Source organism: Enoplosus armatus, chromosome 4, assembly GCF_043641665.1.
Source record: "Enoplosus armatus isolate fEnoArm2 chromosome 4, fEnoArm2.hap1, whole genome shotgun sequence".
In the NCBI taxonomy this organism is placed as follows: Eukaryota; Metazoa; Chordata; class Actinopteri; order Centrarchiformes; family Enoplosidae; genus Enoplosus; species Enoplosus armatus.
This window is the reverse complement of record NC_092183.1, coordinates 21257011-21272458: the sequence shown is the minus strand read 5'-3', so window position 1 is coordinate 21272458 and position 15448 is coordinate 21257011. Positions and strand designations below refer to the sequence as shown.

Sequence of the window (15448 nt, the reverse complement as noted above, 5' to 3'; positions counted from 1 at the left end):
TTCAGAGTTCTGTTTCTCATTAATATCTGCAATCTGCTTCTTCGTTGCATGTAGTTGTCAGACAGTGATGCTTTCACAGGACTGGACTGGCACACTGAAAAAAATCACAGATGTTTCACACAGTTGCAATACAGGTGTGATATTGCCTCGTGGGTTCCTGGGTGGAGCACCAATGTCACACAAAGGACATTCCACTTACACTTTCTAATATAACACATACTGTGTGAAAATGTACTGTAATGTTAAACAGCGCACTGATCCTTTACATCTTTTCTACAGGCATTCACTCTCTCATCCTGACATTGTTGTACATCAAAGGTGACATTTTGCGAGACACTTTTACCATGTAGAGGATGAGACAAGACACCAGCAATCTATCCACACAGGAAGTTATTTAGTGAGAATTAAAGTGCAAAAACATAAGTTGGACAATCATCAGCTAGGCTACAGCAAATTCTGCCTCAGTTGAACTGGAGACTTTTCAGGAAGAACACTTATTGATTGAAAGTGTGAGGTGACTCCTTGCTCCATAACATTCAAGGAGTTTTAATTCCAGTGTCATTCAGATTCGGGTGGCTCAGAGATCTTAGCATGTCCTCGGTTGTACTTGGTCAAGTATAGAGAAGGACACAGCTTCACATTCAGGACCGATCACTGCATGATCTTAGCGAGACATCATTCGCACAAACTCTGTGAAAAGAGGAGGAGAATGACAAAATGCAACAGCTGCTCTAAACTCCACAGCATACCTTAAATAAGTAGTTTGCAAAAGGTAATTTACCTTCAAAGTCAACAAGCCCGTCACCATTCAAGTCAACATCCCTCAGGATATCTTCTACTTCCTTTAGACCCACCTGGGATCAAAAAGGTTGGCAGCAGTTAATGGAGCACCACACACAGTGGGTATTCACATGAGAATGCTTTAGAGACTCCCTGTTCTCTCTCTCCGATCCAAATCTCACCTGTTGGCCCAACAACTTCCTCATTGCATCTCGGAGCTCAGATGTGCTTATGGCACCGTCTCCATTAGTGTCAAACTGAGAACAAAAAGCAGGGGAAAAACATTAAAAATGGAAAAAGTAAATAGTAAAAATCCCACAACATGACCAGAGCTACAGAAACGAATGATCTGAATTTGAATCTCTTACCTCTCTAAACGCGTCTTTTAACTCCTTTATTCCGATCATGTCTGCAGTTTCGGCGAGGAGTTTTGGGCCCATCAACTCTACAAAATCCTCAAAATCAACATGACCTCCCACTTCAGAAAAAAAAAAAGATTAGAAGAAGACAGAATTTCAAACCACAATACACATAAAGGACACAACTGTAGTCATGACATATGAATACATAAGACAGCTAAGTCCTTACAGTTCATGTTGATCTGTTGGCTCAGTTCAATCAGCTCCATTTCAGTGGGCATGTATCCCATGGTTCTCATACAGTTTCCAAGGTCTTTGCAGCTGATGAAACCGTCCTTGTCCTTGTCAAACTCTTTGAAAGCATCCCGCAACTCTGTTGAGCAATAACAGAAATATTATTAGTAAGTGATTTGTATGGCCCTTGTTTTACTTACATGTTATTTTGCTCATATAAGTACTAATTTGGCACCACATATTAAAACCTGTCCTTCTTTTGATTTAACTTTACTCATATGTTTGTGTTGTTTAATCGTTTTAAAACACATTTTGTTTAATAGCTTCCTTACCATCCATCTCCTCTGGCCGCAGCTCTCTGTCCTGTAAAGAAATAACATTCAGTCATTGGTCAGTATATTAAAAAAACAAATTTGCGACACATGAAAAAAAGCAGTCATCACGATCACACATCATAACAAACACAGTCTTCTGTGTATAAGCTTTGAGCAAACATACCGCTGACAACGCTGTGACTCGAGTGATGCCCAAACCTAAATCAGCGATCTGCTCCATAACAATCCTCAGCCTTGGTGGTGAACCTCAACTTAAGGATGCCTCACAGTGAAAGATGTTAAAGGTAGACTGAAACTATCTCACATCTTGATGACAAAACCCTCCAAGTATAAACAGGCTGATCCCTATCAAGTATGACTGGGAAGCATAACCACCAAGTTCACAGAAGAATGTGGCTGTTTCTATTTTTTTCCAGCGCTTGCTTACAATGAACGCAACCTTTAAAGGGCAGAGACAGAGGCAGACATATCCCAGAACCCTCAGGGGTTAACAGCAGGAGCAGTGAGAAGTCTAAACACAACACTGAGTGTTGATGTCAGACCCGAAGAACTGTCTGACCGGAACCACAGACACAAAAAACACAGGAGGCACACAAGCCCATAACCAGCCAGTCCAACACGTGTGCACCACGTCAGTCTGACAATCCATCACTGTCAGTGCATCAACCTTCGTCGCTTACACTGATTCATGATTCACTCGTGTGCAAAAACACTCTTTTCATGTAATTCACCTGCCATCACTGTACATTGATTGATCCATCACCATATAATAATGTAGACGAGGAGGTACATGAGCTGTGGATTGTGCAGATGGGGTTGTAAAAACTCTGTCATCTGTTGTTCTTAAAGGAATAACATTTTGGGAAATAATCGCTTTCTTGCCGAGAGTTAGATAAAAAAAAAATGATACCACTCTCGTGTCTGCACTGTAAAGCATGCTGGTTAGCTTAGCTTAGCTTAGCACAAAGAGTGGAAACAGGGGGAACAGCTAGCCTAGCTCTGTTGGAAGGTAACAAAATCCCAGCATCTCTAAAACTCACAAGTTAACACGCCATATACACGACGAGAAATAGTCCAGCATATAACGCTCTGTGAAACAACATGTTTTTACACCTAAGTTTTTTTATACAGATTAAACAAACAAGATATAACGTGTCGGTTGACAGAGTTTGTTACCTTTGTACAGAGGCGGGATAACTGTTTGCCCCTGTTTCCAGACTTGCTGCTAAGCTAAGCTAACAAGTATATTTCCTAAAATGTCAAAATATTATTTTTAAATAAATTAGTTGATGCGCAAGCTCCAGAACACTCTTGTAGTCATTTGAGTCGTTTTCCAAACCTGTGTGTTCCCTACTGACAGCCGGCAACATACCAGTCAAAAGCAGCAGGAGTGGAAATAGTCAAATATTATCAAAGAAAAGAATTGAAAGGCGGTGATAGTTGCTGTGGCAGCATGTTTGGTAATGACATAAATCCTATCCAGGTTAGCTATAATGCTGAAATGAATACAGACAGATGTGGATAAAAATAAGGTGTTTGTCCAGACTTACGTACAGCCTGCCTGCATGTGGCCATGCCTTTACTCAGGAAGACACAGGTTTGCCCCAGTATGTTGCTCACGAGAACGCAGTTTTGTGTCATGGAAACAATGGACTCCTGATAAGGCCCAAGATACCCTGCCTGGCCCACCTCCTCACAGGACAGCACCCCTCTGCATCTCCTCTCAGCATCCTGGAGCATCTTTCCAGAGGGGTGCAGAGACAGTGTTAGACATCTGCAGCAGCTTCGGAGTACAATGGAATAAAGATACAAGTTGAGAGATTATGTGTGACGTCAATGTAGACTCTATATTCTTGGAAATATATTCAATCCTAAAATGGAACTGTACATCTCTGTAAAAGTGTTATGTGTGTGTGTTGTGCCAGTGTGAATGAGAAAGAAACAATGTTGGAAATATCAAAACATGTCAGAAAGGTAAATGCCATCAATAAAACAGCATGTTGCCAACTTTCCACTCATCGCTCATAACAGTTTACTTGCCACGTTGTAGGGACTGGCACCTCACACCTATACACTGTCACAGGAACAGTAAACATTCTCAGAAGCAGACAAAAGACGAGCTAAAGCGCCAGGGAACCGGCTACATATGCTGTGATCACAAAAGACACTATGCTCTGAAGACATTAGGGCATATTTTCTTCCATGGGACATGCAGGTCTTTGTTAGAATAGTTCCCGTTGCACACCAAAGGTCTGCCAGAGTCTGAAGCCATTAATCTAACATGTGTAGCAGAACGCACTCGAGAGCCAACTACAAGCAGTGAGGTTTCAGAACAAGTTTCAAATCATAAAGGCATTCATGAAACAGTGTGGACATCAAAGCTCCTAACTCCAAACTGATTCTAGTATAATCATGACACATGCTGAATTTGACTGTTTTTGTGAGGGCATATCTCGCAAAACACACACACACACACACACAGATAAAATGTGTGAGTTTGAGCAGAAAGAACAACTGCAACCGCATAACTACGCAAAAACTAGAGGCAGTACAGCACTACTGTCCAGGTTCAAATGCACCACAAAATCCACAAAAACAGGACAAGAAGACAGGGTGTAACAGAGCAATAACACTGAAAACAATCCTACCGTTCTCAGAGGCCAGTCTAAGCAGTTTCCCATACCAAAGGAGAAAAGAGGCACTAAAAAGGACCATGAGGGCTTTTTCTCCGCCAAGTTTGCAGTTTGGATTTTGAGAGGAGTACAAACTCTGGTTGCAGCAAGACCCATGAAGACTGGGGTGCTAACCTACTGCTGGTTGAAAAAAAACAGCGAACTGCGCTGTACTGCACTATCTGGAGTAATTGAATGTAGCAATAGAGCGCCAATGACACACAGTAACAGAGAGAGAGAGGGGAAAAAGAGTAAGGGTGAGAAGCTAAATGAGAGGGGGAAGTGGGCCAAGGAGGGAAACAGAATTATGCCTATTAAAGGAAAAGAGGGTGATCCACTGTCTGCGAGATATTTCACCCAACTGTCACACTGACCTAACTGTTACAGTTATTCTGTGAACAACACCGACAGCTCAACACGGATTCTCAGGCACCAAACACGAGAATAAACAAGAGAAATGGGACGAGGGGCGCCAAGTCTCCTGCAGGAAAATATAGTATTAACAAATGTGCACCTGACAAGTAACCTTTGCTTCAGAGTCTCACACACACATATTGTGAGGCGTTTGCTCTTCCTAGGTTCTGAAAATCCGGAGCAGGCAAGTTTACAAGAACACTTCATCTGTAATGGTCAATTTCCAGTGTTTGGCGTCTTCCTCACCTTCGTTTGTTTGTTTGCAACCTTGAGATTGCATTGGAATTCATTCGCTGCGCTTGATATTTCTGCATGTGCCTGCATGTTTTTTCTCGCCTCACACCCCCACGCGTCATCCTCTGCCCTCTGCCGGCATAGACAAGGTCACTCTGACCTCCAGCGGCCTCATGGCACCAAAGAGAAACACATGAAGACTGTGACTGTGTGAAGAATACAGCTACTGTATAGTCCATCTGTTAGAGTGAAGTTTAGATCTACACGTGTGTGTGTATTTCTACAGAAGGAAGACAAAATCAGAATACAGATAGCACGGAAGGCTTCAAACAATTCTCGTCCCCAGGTACCTGATCAACCATCTGTTCACACGTATTTCCATTCTGGCTTGTCGAAACACTACCTGCAGCCGGAGCAGTAAAAAATCCACTTCACTTTGGATGCATTGTTCAGACAAAATGCCAAAGGCAGTGTGTGTATCTCTCAAACCATGCGTTACATTTCTGCCTGCCACTGAACTCCTCTCCATCTAAGCTGTCTCATCAAAGACCTTTTCCAGGTCACACTAATGTTTTCACAGAGCTGCTCGCAGACTGACTCACAGGTTATTTGTAGAATAGGCTTTCATACTATAAGTACTAGATGATTTTCCCTTGAAGCCACAAGATCTCCATGTTCCCATACTGAGCTTATTTCTTTTTTTTTATGGCTGAGAGCGTAGCTAATTCTGCAACATACGTAAATCGCCTCCTGATTTCATGATGGGATGAAACACCCTACATGGTAAGAACTAAACTCTGACTTCTGAGAAAGAGGACAGGAAGATGCCCTCGATAAACAACATATTATCAGGCGTTTCAGCAGCGAGGTGGAGCTTTGTGATGGGAAACCAAAAACTGGTTGCTTTAACTGCCTTTAGCTCTGTGGGCCAAAATGATGCAAAATCACATCACGGAGAAGAATCTAAGCATATCAAGCTGAGCTCTTGTCTTTTGCGTAAATAGATTTAAGGCTCAAAATAGGAGCCTCCATCACCGACTGAGGCATCAAAGTGATTCCCTTCAAACGCAACGCAACAATTACTGCAGTGTTGCTGATTGAATGATGCAGGGACACGAATATATATCTTTGTCTTTGACCGAATACGCATTAGCACATCAGAGATTTCCACCTCTCTGAACTAGACCGTTTCATCTGCCCCAGTGCTGCCACTTCACTGAGAAAGGACTGCCTGACTGAGGAGGTCTATAGGAGGCAGAACTGTATTTACAAATGACATGAGAAATGTGCAGAAGAAGCTTTTCCCTCTATAGTCATAGAAAGGACAGTGTTTGCAGACTGCATCACAGAGCACATTAGCGTATATTGATTGTAAACAGGATGTCAGTGGAGCCAGATGCCCCAGTTAACCACTTCGCCTGTGTGAGCTTTTGTAGAAAATAACAAAGCACCATTATCTGCATGGCGAGCCTGAGTGAATTCAATGCATTCGATTTCTTTCAGATGAAGCCTGCAGTACTAAGAGGCACCAACCGTGCTGCCATCCATTCAAATCGGTTTCTAAAACAAATGATCCTTTGCCGAGCCTTCTGTTAGTCCAACCTATAGGATAGGCTCCAATTAAGTTTTACATTAATTTGGGTTTGGGGTGCCACTTTTACAGCTTGTCAGGGGCCCCCAAACATTTCCAGGAGCACCCCTGCACTTCACACCCCAACACTCTTACATTTAACAAACTGACCTATTTAATTCCATCATGCATGTCCCTGTAGTTCAGGTTCCTACCTGCCCAAACAGTGAATTGAGGATGGTGCGTAAATTGATATCGGAGGCAGAAGACGCAGCGCTGGACCTCCGGGAGCGTCGAGAGGACCTGCTGGACAGCGGGACCAGGGAGCAGGAGGACGGGGATGGACTGATGACTTGGCCGCCACTGTTTGCCAAACCAGCCCCTTTGAGGTCCCTCGGCTCGCAGAGAGGAGCCCTGTCGTCGTTGCTGTCCGACAGAGAGGGCACCCTGGGGACCGGGCGGGTGTGAGTGTGACAGCGACGGGGTTGCTCGGGTTCAGGTGGTCCTGCTGCCGGCGGACGGTCCTCCCGGTTGTGCTTCCTGCGGTGGTGGTGCCGGTGTGTGGGCTTGGATGACCTGCAGCGCTCCCTCACACCTCGGCCCGCCTCGCCGTTTGGCTCCGGCGGGTCGGGGACTTGGCTGTGAGGGGCATGCGACTTGCACTTGCCCCGAGTGCCTGCATTATCACTACTGTCCTGGCTGCCGACGAGGGACGGATGGCACAGGGGTCTCCGGGCACTGATGTCGCACTCGGCCGACCAGAAGGACTCCTCGGCTTTGCTGCTGCTCTGGAGCGCGGCGGGACGGTGGTGATGCTGGTGCTGGTGCTGATGCTGACTTCTCCGGCTCTCTGCTGTGCGTTCGGGGAGGTGTGTTGCTCTCCTCGCCGCCGAGGATGATTTCAGTAAGGAGGTCGTGGATTCAGATTTAGGAAAGGAGGAGCTCATTGCTGCGGATCTGGTCGAGTCCGTCTCTGCGGGTTGATCATCGCCACCACAAACCGCATTCTCGCCATTGTCGACCCATATTAGCACAGCAGAGCCTGCCCGCGTTAAGTTGGGCTACATCTCACCACCTGAACGCTGTGCGGCAGCGCGGCCGGAACGCGCGCAGACGGCGGAACAGAGGGGCACACACGTCGCTGCAGCGCGCGTCACCTTTTCATTGATGTGGATGCTGGTCTCTGGCAGCGTGGCAGTGACGTAGGCGGGGACGGTAGTAAAGATATAAGGCTACCAGTGGCAGGCAAACTTTTCCACGACAAAGACAGACCGAAGAGATTGATATGACGCCGACATTTACCTCATAGAGAATTAACACATTATCAGAGACACCAAAACTGCTGTATTCTACCCAGGGCCCCATCAACCTGCTGTGGGGCCTCAGGGCAAAAATGAGCAATGGGTCCCCATTAAGTCCCCCCCCCCCCCCCCCGCCAATATGCAATCATAATATCAAAAGAAACATGAGTGTTGTTACATTTTGATTTTAACACACGGGCCCCGCTTTATGCAGGAGCCACCTCAGGGGCCCATTCAATATCCGTTCTGAATTGTGCTATAGTATTACACAACCATCCTGTAATTGATCAAATTACCACAAAGCAATTGCCACACAGACGACCTGGGGCTTTACAGGACACGAGCTGTGATTAATTACAGTATAACAGAAAGGCAACAAAACAACAGCATACGGCAACTAAAGATCATTAGCTTCATCATTTGTTCCATGGCCGACGTTTCACAGGTGTTCATGCTGTGGTGTCTGTGCATTCTCTGGTTGTGCTGCTCATCTGCATCTGAGCGAAATTAAAGTCAAATTCAACTATTCTCCACGCAGTAGGACCCCATCAGCTACACCTAGAGGTCCCTGGACCCCACTACAGCTAATCGTCCCACTGGCTTATATGAGAGGCAGATTTTATTACATCTCTACGCCCATGGGCCTGTCTTATTATTTAAAATCCTGTGACTTAGTGATGTCAGTGCATATTGCTGAAAGGATAATCCTTGCGCATACATGTGTACCTGAATGAGATTTAAATTGTTCTTCCCTCCCACCACGCTACAGTATTGTGCTCTCTCTCAAACACACACAGAGCTTCACCCACACTTCAGGTGTAATTGCTGTACTAAGCAATGTAGCACTAACAGCCACAGCCTGCTGTAATAATTCAAGAGCTGTGACACTGACACAAAACAACTCTGTGCAAATAAACACAGGATCTGAGGTACTTCTAGATGGATTCTGTTACTATTGGTGAATATCGGCATCAACTTGACTCCCTCCACCAAAGCTTCAGGCCCACAAATAAGCAACACCCGTGCATCTTCAGAGATTTTCCTCGCGAAGGCCGCTGATTTGTGTTAGGAATCCTGTGACTGTGCAGACAGATGAAAGGCAAAATATTAACCGGCGTGTATATTCTTTATGAACCCACGAACCCAACACTCATGAGTAATGAAGACACTACTGTTTTTATTTAACACAATGTTATTATTGCCTCAGCATTTTAGCGCCTCTGGCTCCGTATCCTCCAGAGGCAGCGCAGGCCTGACGAGAAATAACTGCTGAGAAAACAGAGCAATGACAACATCATTGCGTGCCTACGCCTCCCTGAGCTGCTGCTATAAAACTGCATCTGGCTGAAAGGAGGCGACACAATTTTTGTCCCCTTGCCTCATATCGTTGAGTGTATCATCAACAGCAGTTCCTGTAGTACATCTCAATCAGTCTTGTGAGGTTTAGTGTGAGACACAGCACTTTCATGCAGAATGGACTAAAGAACATGCATGAAGTCTCCCTCTTGTTTCAGATGTTAAAGTGACACTTCTGACAACAGCTGGTTAAATAAGATACTTGACCATTTATTAAATGTACAGAAATACTGTTCAAAATCCACACAAGAATGTGTTAAAGGACAAATCCTTAATCCAAATGTAAACAAAATGGTTGCCCCACCATACACTGTATATAGAAAGCAAATGCTTTGGGAATGACAGTTTTCGTACTCTTAAATGGATTAACAGCACTCTTGATTTTAAACCCTAATTATGGACAGCTCAATGTGAGTGTCAGTGATGTCCGACGTTGTAAACAGCTTGTAAATAATCACACTTTTGTAAACATTAGAATTGACCAGATGGGTGTCTTGAATAGCGGCGGCGCTGTAAAGCTGCTGAAGATTAATTTTCACTACCTTTGAGACTGCGCACATACAGTATATCCATGAAGTGCTGTTGGAGAATTAAGGATTGTGGCTTTAATAATGGATACCATATGGTGCTGCAAAATTACAGAGTGGTTCAAAATAAATACAGCACAGAACAACAGAGATAGTACGTCATAAACATCTTACAGAATCTACAAATTGAATCTATCAAAATGATTTCCGGGCTGGCTCTTTGAGAGACGGAGAATGAGATGCGTTTGCTGTAGCTGTAAATCAAGACAACACAATAGCTATAGCATTGAAGACAATCATGTCAAAACATCTCAGACCGTTCAGTTATTTCCTTTTTTTCTTTTTTTTTTTTTACCTCAACCCTATTTACAGAAATACAAACCTGATATCAAATACAACCAAATTACAAGAGTTTAGTAAATTTACCAAAAACGCTTCATCTCCAGTGTTACAGCAGAGGCCGACTCACACGGTTTGACTGAAAGATGTGCTTATCTAACCATGTCTCGTGAAAGCAGGATTGACTTTTCAAAGGGGAGCACAATAAACTACCACGCCGGCGGGAGTCATGACAGAGACGTTAGCTGCGTCTGTAAACATTCACGTCATGATCAACGTTGGGCCTCAGTTATCAGCACGGGTGGGTGAATCTGTTCAGTGGTTGCTTGGATAGTGATAGACATGAGAGAATGTCTTCCATCATTTCTTTAGAGTTAGCGCGCTGTTCCGGCACTTTCTGCAACGTATTTACTTTAGACATCTATTGCCTGTTTACTCATAAGGCCCCAACTAAGTAACTCAGCCAAAATTAGATTACAGACTGACACTGCATTTGCTCATTCATCATGAATCAGTCAGCATGCAACAACACACTTTTGTGATCTGTCTAAATGTGTTTATGCACAGTAGGCCTAAAGTCAACCAACACTGTGGCTGTAATGATCCCTTGGCTTTAGCTTGACGTTAGCTGTGATTCGATTTGTAAATGAGCACTACAATCGCTGGAAATATGTCACCACTCTGCAAGCAGGAGATTTTCCACTCATTCACAAAAATTCGAACAGTCGAAGGTTCGTCCAACATTTGAAAGTGGGCGTTTTGGAAATGAGAAATGCGCAAACCCACTGACAAGTGTGTCCTGGTTTGAATCAAAATTTGAATCTTCATTGGGACTGGACATGTTGAGTAATACAGAAAGTTGAATGTGATCAGGTTTCTTAGCCCTTGCGGAAATGTATGTACGTGTCACAGTAAGTGTAAAAGAATTAGTGATATGTGTTGGATCCTAAGTGTTACACCAGCAGTACTACCAAGTGTTGTTCTTTTGTGGAAGAATTCAGGGCCCATAAATGCTCACCCAATGACATTCATATCTGTAATGTACTGTGCTCTCTCTCAGCATGCTGTTGAACTGTTTCAAGCAACAATCAAAATAAAACTGATATGAGCTGTACAGAGAATCTTTGATAGGAATCATTTTGATCCAGAGTTGGCCCAAAGTTAGAGGGAAACATACAATTTGGTGGGTTTAAGTTTCCCTGCTCAGTCAGATCATTCTTCTACATGCAAATTCATTGAACACTCAGTGATTTAAAATAAGCTAAAATGTCCCTGCCATGGTATTAATAAATAAAATGGCTGCAGGAACAACTGCGCACCTACTAAGTTTTGACTTTCAAGTGTGGCTATACAAGCGAAAACATGAACATGGTTGATAAAAGAGGCCCAATGTTTGGTCATCCACTAAGAAGAGTTATGAGAGATACTGTATGAGACTGAGAATATGTACACAGTGGATGTGAGAGCTGGTCTGGAGTCAGAAAAAGAGTTGCTCCCCCATCCTACAGACACTTCCCTAAATGCCTTCTGTCTCTGGGTCGGACATGGTTTCTCACTCACACCTATTTCCCTTCCTTGTCCTCTAAGCGGCCTGGAGTAAAAATGTAGTCCAAGGCTTGTCTCTCAGCAGCGGCCACATTGGGGTGCCAGAGGTCCACCATGAAGACCACCCTGGGGCCGTCCTCTGCGCTGCCTGCACACACACACAGAGACATAGCAGCAGAGAAATCAAGAACCCCATTTTGTCATGATCTTGACCTGAAAGACCTACCAGACTCATATTAAAAAGGCCCTCAGTTTTCTTAAGCGATATCGGATTATACCAGTTTAAGGTCAATCCTCCTTCAAGGAATAAGTAAAAAAAAAAAAAAAAAAAAGGGACAGAGTGCAATAAAAGATTCCCTTTTAATCCCTTCTTACCCTCGTGGAAGGCCCTGTGGAGGAAGGAGTCATCAAAAAGCAGACAGCTGCCCTCAGACCAGCACTGTGGCTCTCCACCAACTACAAGCTCACAGGAAGGGGGCACTCTGAGACCTGCCAGAGAAAAATAACAAGTCCATCGTTGTGTCATTATGCAAGTAAATAAATGCATTTGAAAGTGTTGCTAACTGATCTCTCAGGTGACATATCTCAGAAAAAAATGCCCTTGTCTTAGAGTGTCAGAGCGTATTATTACAGGACGATGTTTTAAAGAGTCTTACAAAAGAACCTGCCTACACAGTGAACATCACTATTTATAGACATCTCACTTGGTACAGTTGGAAATGGAATCAAAGCTCAGGTGCAGTGGAAACAATAAAAATGACAGCATAAGCCCCTAAATTTCAGCCACGACCCAAGAGGATGCAGATTTTCAGTCTGAACACTACAGCAGCTGATTCACCGGGTTGCTCCTCCTCTCTAGTTAAACGTGCTTATTATTGAAGCCATCCGCCGTTGTGTTAAGGTGAATGCACACTGAGCCTCAGACGTCACACGGGTTGAATCAGTTTCAGCTCACTAAACAGTTCTTACCCAGGTGGCAGCGCAGTCTGACATTTGTTGGACCGTAATGCTCAGTGATCAGAGCTCCCGGCGTCAGCACAGAGAAGCAGGCGTTTCCGAACACGTTGTTGGCGATGAAGGTGCGCAGCTGGCCCAGCACCCTCCAGGCCCGCGGACACCTCCTGACATTCAGAACCAGAGGGGTGCCTTGGTTGACCAGGTAGTAGGTCCACCACTGCCCACGAGGAGTGCTGTTGGCTTTCCACCCTGGTGGGAGGGAGGAGCCGCTGCGGGCCGGAGGTTGGTGGTAGATGCTCTCAAACTCAGCCAGAAGGGCGGGGAAGCTCTGCTCCAGCAGCTCCACGTCGTGTCTCTGCACTTCCCTGGAGAAGAAAGGGGCCGACGGTAGGTCTGGGAGGAAGAAGACCTCCGGCCGCTGGATGGTGGGTCGGCTGTTAAGGTATCGGCCTTGATCGCGGACTCCTTTGTGCACCCTGCCCATACCTGACCAGGTGTAGCGCTTGGCGTAGTCCTGCAGGCTGTGGTAGAGCCTCTGGTTCAGACTCTCTCCAGCACTGGTACAGCGGAAGCACTCTGACGACTGGCAGAAAGCGAAGCCGTTCTGCTCTTCCAGCATCGACCCATGCTTCCCTTTCCCCCTGCCACGGCAGTCTGAACTCATGAAGCCCCCCACCACCCCTCCAATCCGGCCAGGCCCAGCCAGATACCTCCCACGCAGGGGGCTGGAGCCGTGCTCCCGGCCCACCCTGTAACAATACCACATAAACAGCAGCAGCACACATATGGCTATGGCGAAAGCACAGATCTCACACTCCCTTATAGACTGCATCCCTCCAGCCACCATCTCTCTCACACTCTCTAGTGACCACTCCATCTCGGCTCCTTCCTGAATTGCTGAATCTGACGGAGGAAGAAGAAAAAAGTGCTGATGAAAGATTAGTTAACGCGTCTTTTCTTGATCGTGACTGAAAGGGGCCTTGGAGCACACACACAGGGTGTTAGTGAGTCTAGTGTCAGGCGGCTCTTATCGCCCCCCCCCCCCTAATGTAAACAGTCTTCTGATTTGATCTGACACACTTGCTCTTCAGTGCTAACATTTCAGCACTCTGCAACGAGGGAAGGTTTCTCCTTGCATGATGTCTGGCTGGGCGGTCTTTGGGCTGCTCCCTCTCTCCTCGCTTTCAGACAAATGCAGACAGACACCGCGCCTTGAGGTAATCTGCTCTCTGAAAAACAAAGACAGAAGGAGAGACGGAGGGATGAGGAGAAACAGAGGATACTGTAACTGACTTCGGAGGTTACGCCGCGATTGATATCAATGCTCCAAACTCTGTTTGCTGTTAATGTATCGCAGAGTGAGTCAGTCTGGTGCCGGTGTCGTTAACACTTTGCTTTGCGTCTGTGAAACATATCTTCCTCCATCCTGTATTCACCTCCTGTAAAACACACCTGCTGAAACTCACCCACACACTGTGGACTTCAAAATGACTGCACCCCCCCCACCCCCCTTCCCCCCACGTACAAACACACACACACACACACACACACACACACACACACCCCTGTACTGCACTGTATAAAACCCATGAGTCATGGGCACATTGCTGCATTTAACACCAATCTGCTTTTATATTTCTGCGCACCACGCACACACTAAACAGTGAATTATGTAAACTTAAACAGAGTTGATGCCCACCCACATTTATAATTGGCATTCATAGGTTTCTCAGCAGGAGCTGCATAAATGGATCCTCAGGGGGAGGGAGGGAGGGGGCGAGCTGTAGTCTGTGTAATCGTATGCTGGTTAAGTGAAAAGGAGACTGGATTACATGAGTACGATTATATAATGATAATGGACCAGCAGCCAAAACGCGAGGAGTGCAATGCGTCAACTGTGATCAGAAGTCCACGATGCTCCCTCACCAAAAATGGTCGGGTAATCCTGCTCCAATAGATCCTCCCCTACATCCTGTCTGACAGCATCAAGACGCCCCCACATACACACACACACAAACACACACACACACACACACACACTCCCGCTGCTTTTAGGACAGACTGACCATCCAACCTAACCACGAAGCCATCTGAAACACACACACACACACACACACACACACACACACACACACACACACCCTGCCTTATTCCTCCAATACTCCGCTGTTTCCACGTTAATCTCGCCCCTAGAGCTGCCGCTGCCATACAAAACTGACGGCCAACACACTGACGAGCCGTGGCGTTCAATAAACCGCGGTAAACAAGCAGCAAACTCGTGCTTCCTTGTCTGGAGCAGCTACGTGGATGTTTGATGATGCACAGGTTTGCATCCATACCTACTCAACATTCATGCCTGCGGCCAGTGGAGAGGAGAGGAGAGGCGCACAGGTGTTTCTCCGGGCGAAGCTGCGCACCACTGCAGTGCACAAGGTAGACGGCTCTCACTCGCCAACATTATAGGAAATATCCCCAAAATGCTCAGAAGAAGTCCTAAGTGGAGGCGACACCCGTCGCGGAGCGGGAAAAAAAAAATGAGAAAGCTGTCCCACCGACGGTTTGACTCCCCTGTCCGTCTGTGATGGACAGCGGCGTCGGGGAGGCTTTATTGTTGTAAATACAGAAGCTCCACCAGGGGAAGACACCCAGCGTCAAGCCACCGGAGGGATGCGCAATCACACGTCCGGTCGCACCTTTCAAAATAAACGTCTCAGTGAGGCGCGCGTTGAAATCTCCTCCCATCCGCATGCGAGGCATTGGTGCAACACCTTCGAGCTAAAGGTCAACACACGTTGAACACAATGAGTCTCAACAGCTATTTCGTC

At 45.8% G+C, this 15448-nt stretch overlaps 2 protein-coding genes across 3 annotated transcripts; both read right to left on the bottom strand.

The window, feature by feature from the left end:
• Positions 1–664: 664 nt before the first annotated feature.
• cabp1a (calcium binding protein 1a) lies at positions 665–7545 on the bottom strand. Of its 2 annotated transcripts, XM_070904303.1 has the most exons (8): positions 6814–7545; positions 3263–3448; positions 1706–1736; positions 1369–1512; positions 1149–1258; positions 963–1037; positions 782–854; positions 665–690 (listed from the first exon to the last, which is right to left on the bottom strand). In XM_070904303.1, exons 1-8 carry the CDS (start codon positions 7543–7545, stop codon positions 665–667), a joined length of 1377 nt encoding a protein of 458 aa, XP_070760404.1. The 2 variants fall into 2 exon arrangements, with proteins under 2 accessions (XP_070760404.1, XP_070760405.1); XM_070904304.1 differs by lacking the exon at positions 3263–3448.
• A 4097-nt stretch (positions 7546–11642) lies between these two features.
• On the bottom strand, positions 11643–13500 carry asphd2 (aspartate beta-hydroxylase domain containing 2). The gene is made up of 3 exons (XM_070905014.1): positions 12636–13500; positions 12042–12155; positions 11643–11814 (listed from the first exon to the last, which is right to left on the bottom strand). Exons 1-3 carry the CDS (start codon positions 13498–13500, stop codon positions 11684–11686), a joined length of 1110 nt encoding a protein of 369 aa, XP_070761115.1. The 3' UTR covers positions 11643–11683.
• Between the last annotated feature and the right edge of the window lie 1948 nt (positions 13501–15448).

Bases quoted from the DNA above. Each gene is read 5' to 3' on its own strand.
- asphd2 (XM_070905014.1), bottom strand. From the start codon at position 13,500: ATGGAGTGGTCACTAGAGAGTGTGAGAGAGATGGTGGCTGGAGGGATG. The intron at 12,156-12,635 runs GTAAGAACTGTT...TTTCTCTGGCAG, and splicing joins CAGACTGCGCTGCCACCTGG to GTCTCAGAGTGCCCCCTTCC. The intron at 11,815-12,041 runs GTAAGAAGGGAT...GTGTGTGTGCAG, and splicing joins CCACAGGGCCTTCCACGAGG to GCAGCGCAGAGGACGGCCCC.
- cabp1a (XM_070904303.1), bottom strand. From the start codon at position 7,545: ATGAGCTCCTCCTTTCCTAAATCTGAATCCACGACCTCCTTACTGAAA. The intron at 3,449-6,813 runs GTAGGAACCTGA...CCCTCTGGAAAG, and splicing joins TCAATTCACTGTTTGGGCAG to ATGCTCCAGGATGCTGAGAG. The intron at 1,513-1,705 runs GTAAGGAAGCTA...ATTGCTCAACAG, and splicing joins GCGGCCAGAGGAGATGGATG to AGTTGCGGGATGCTTTCAAA.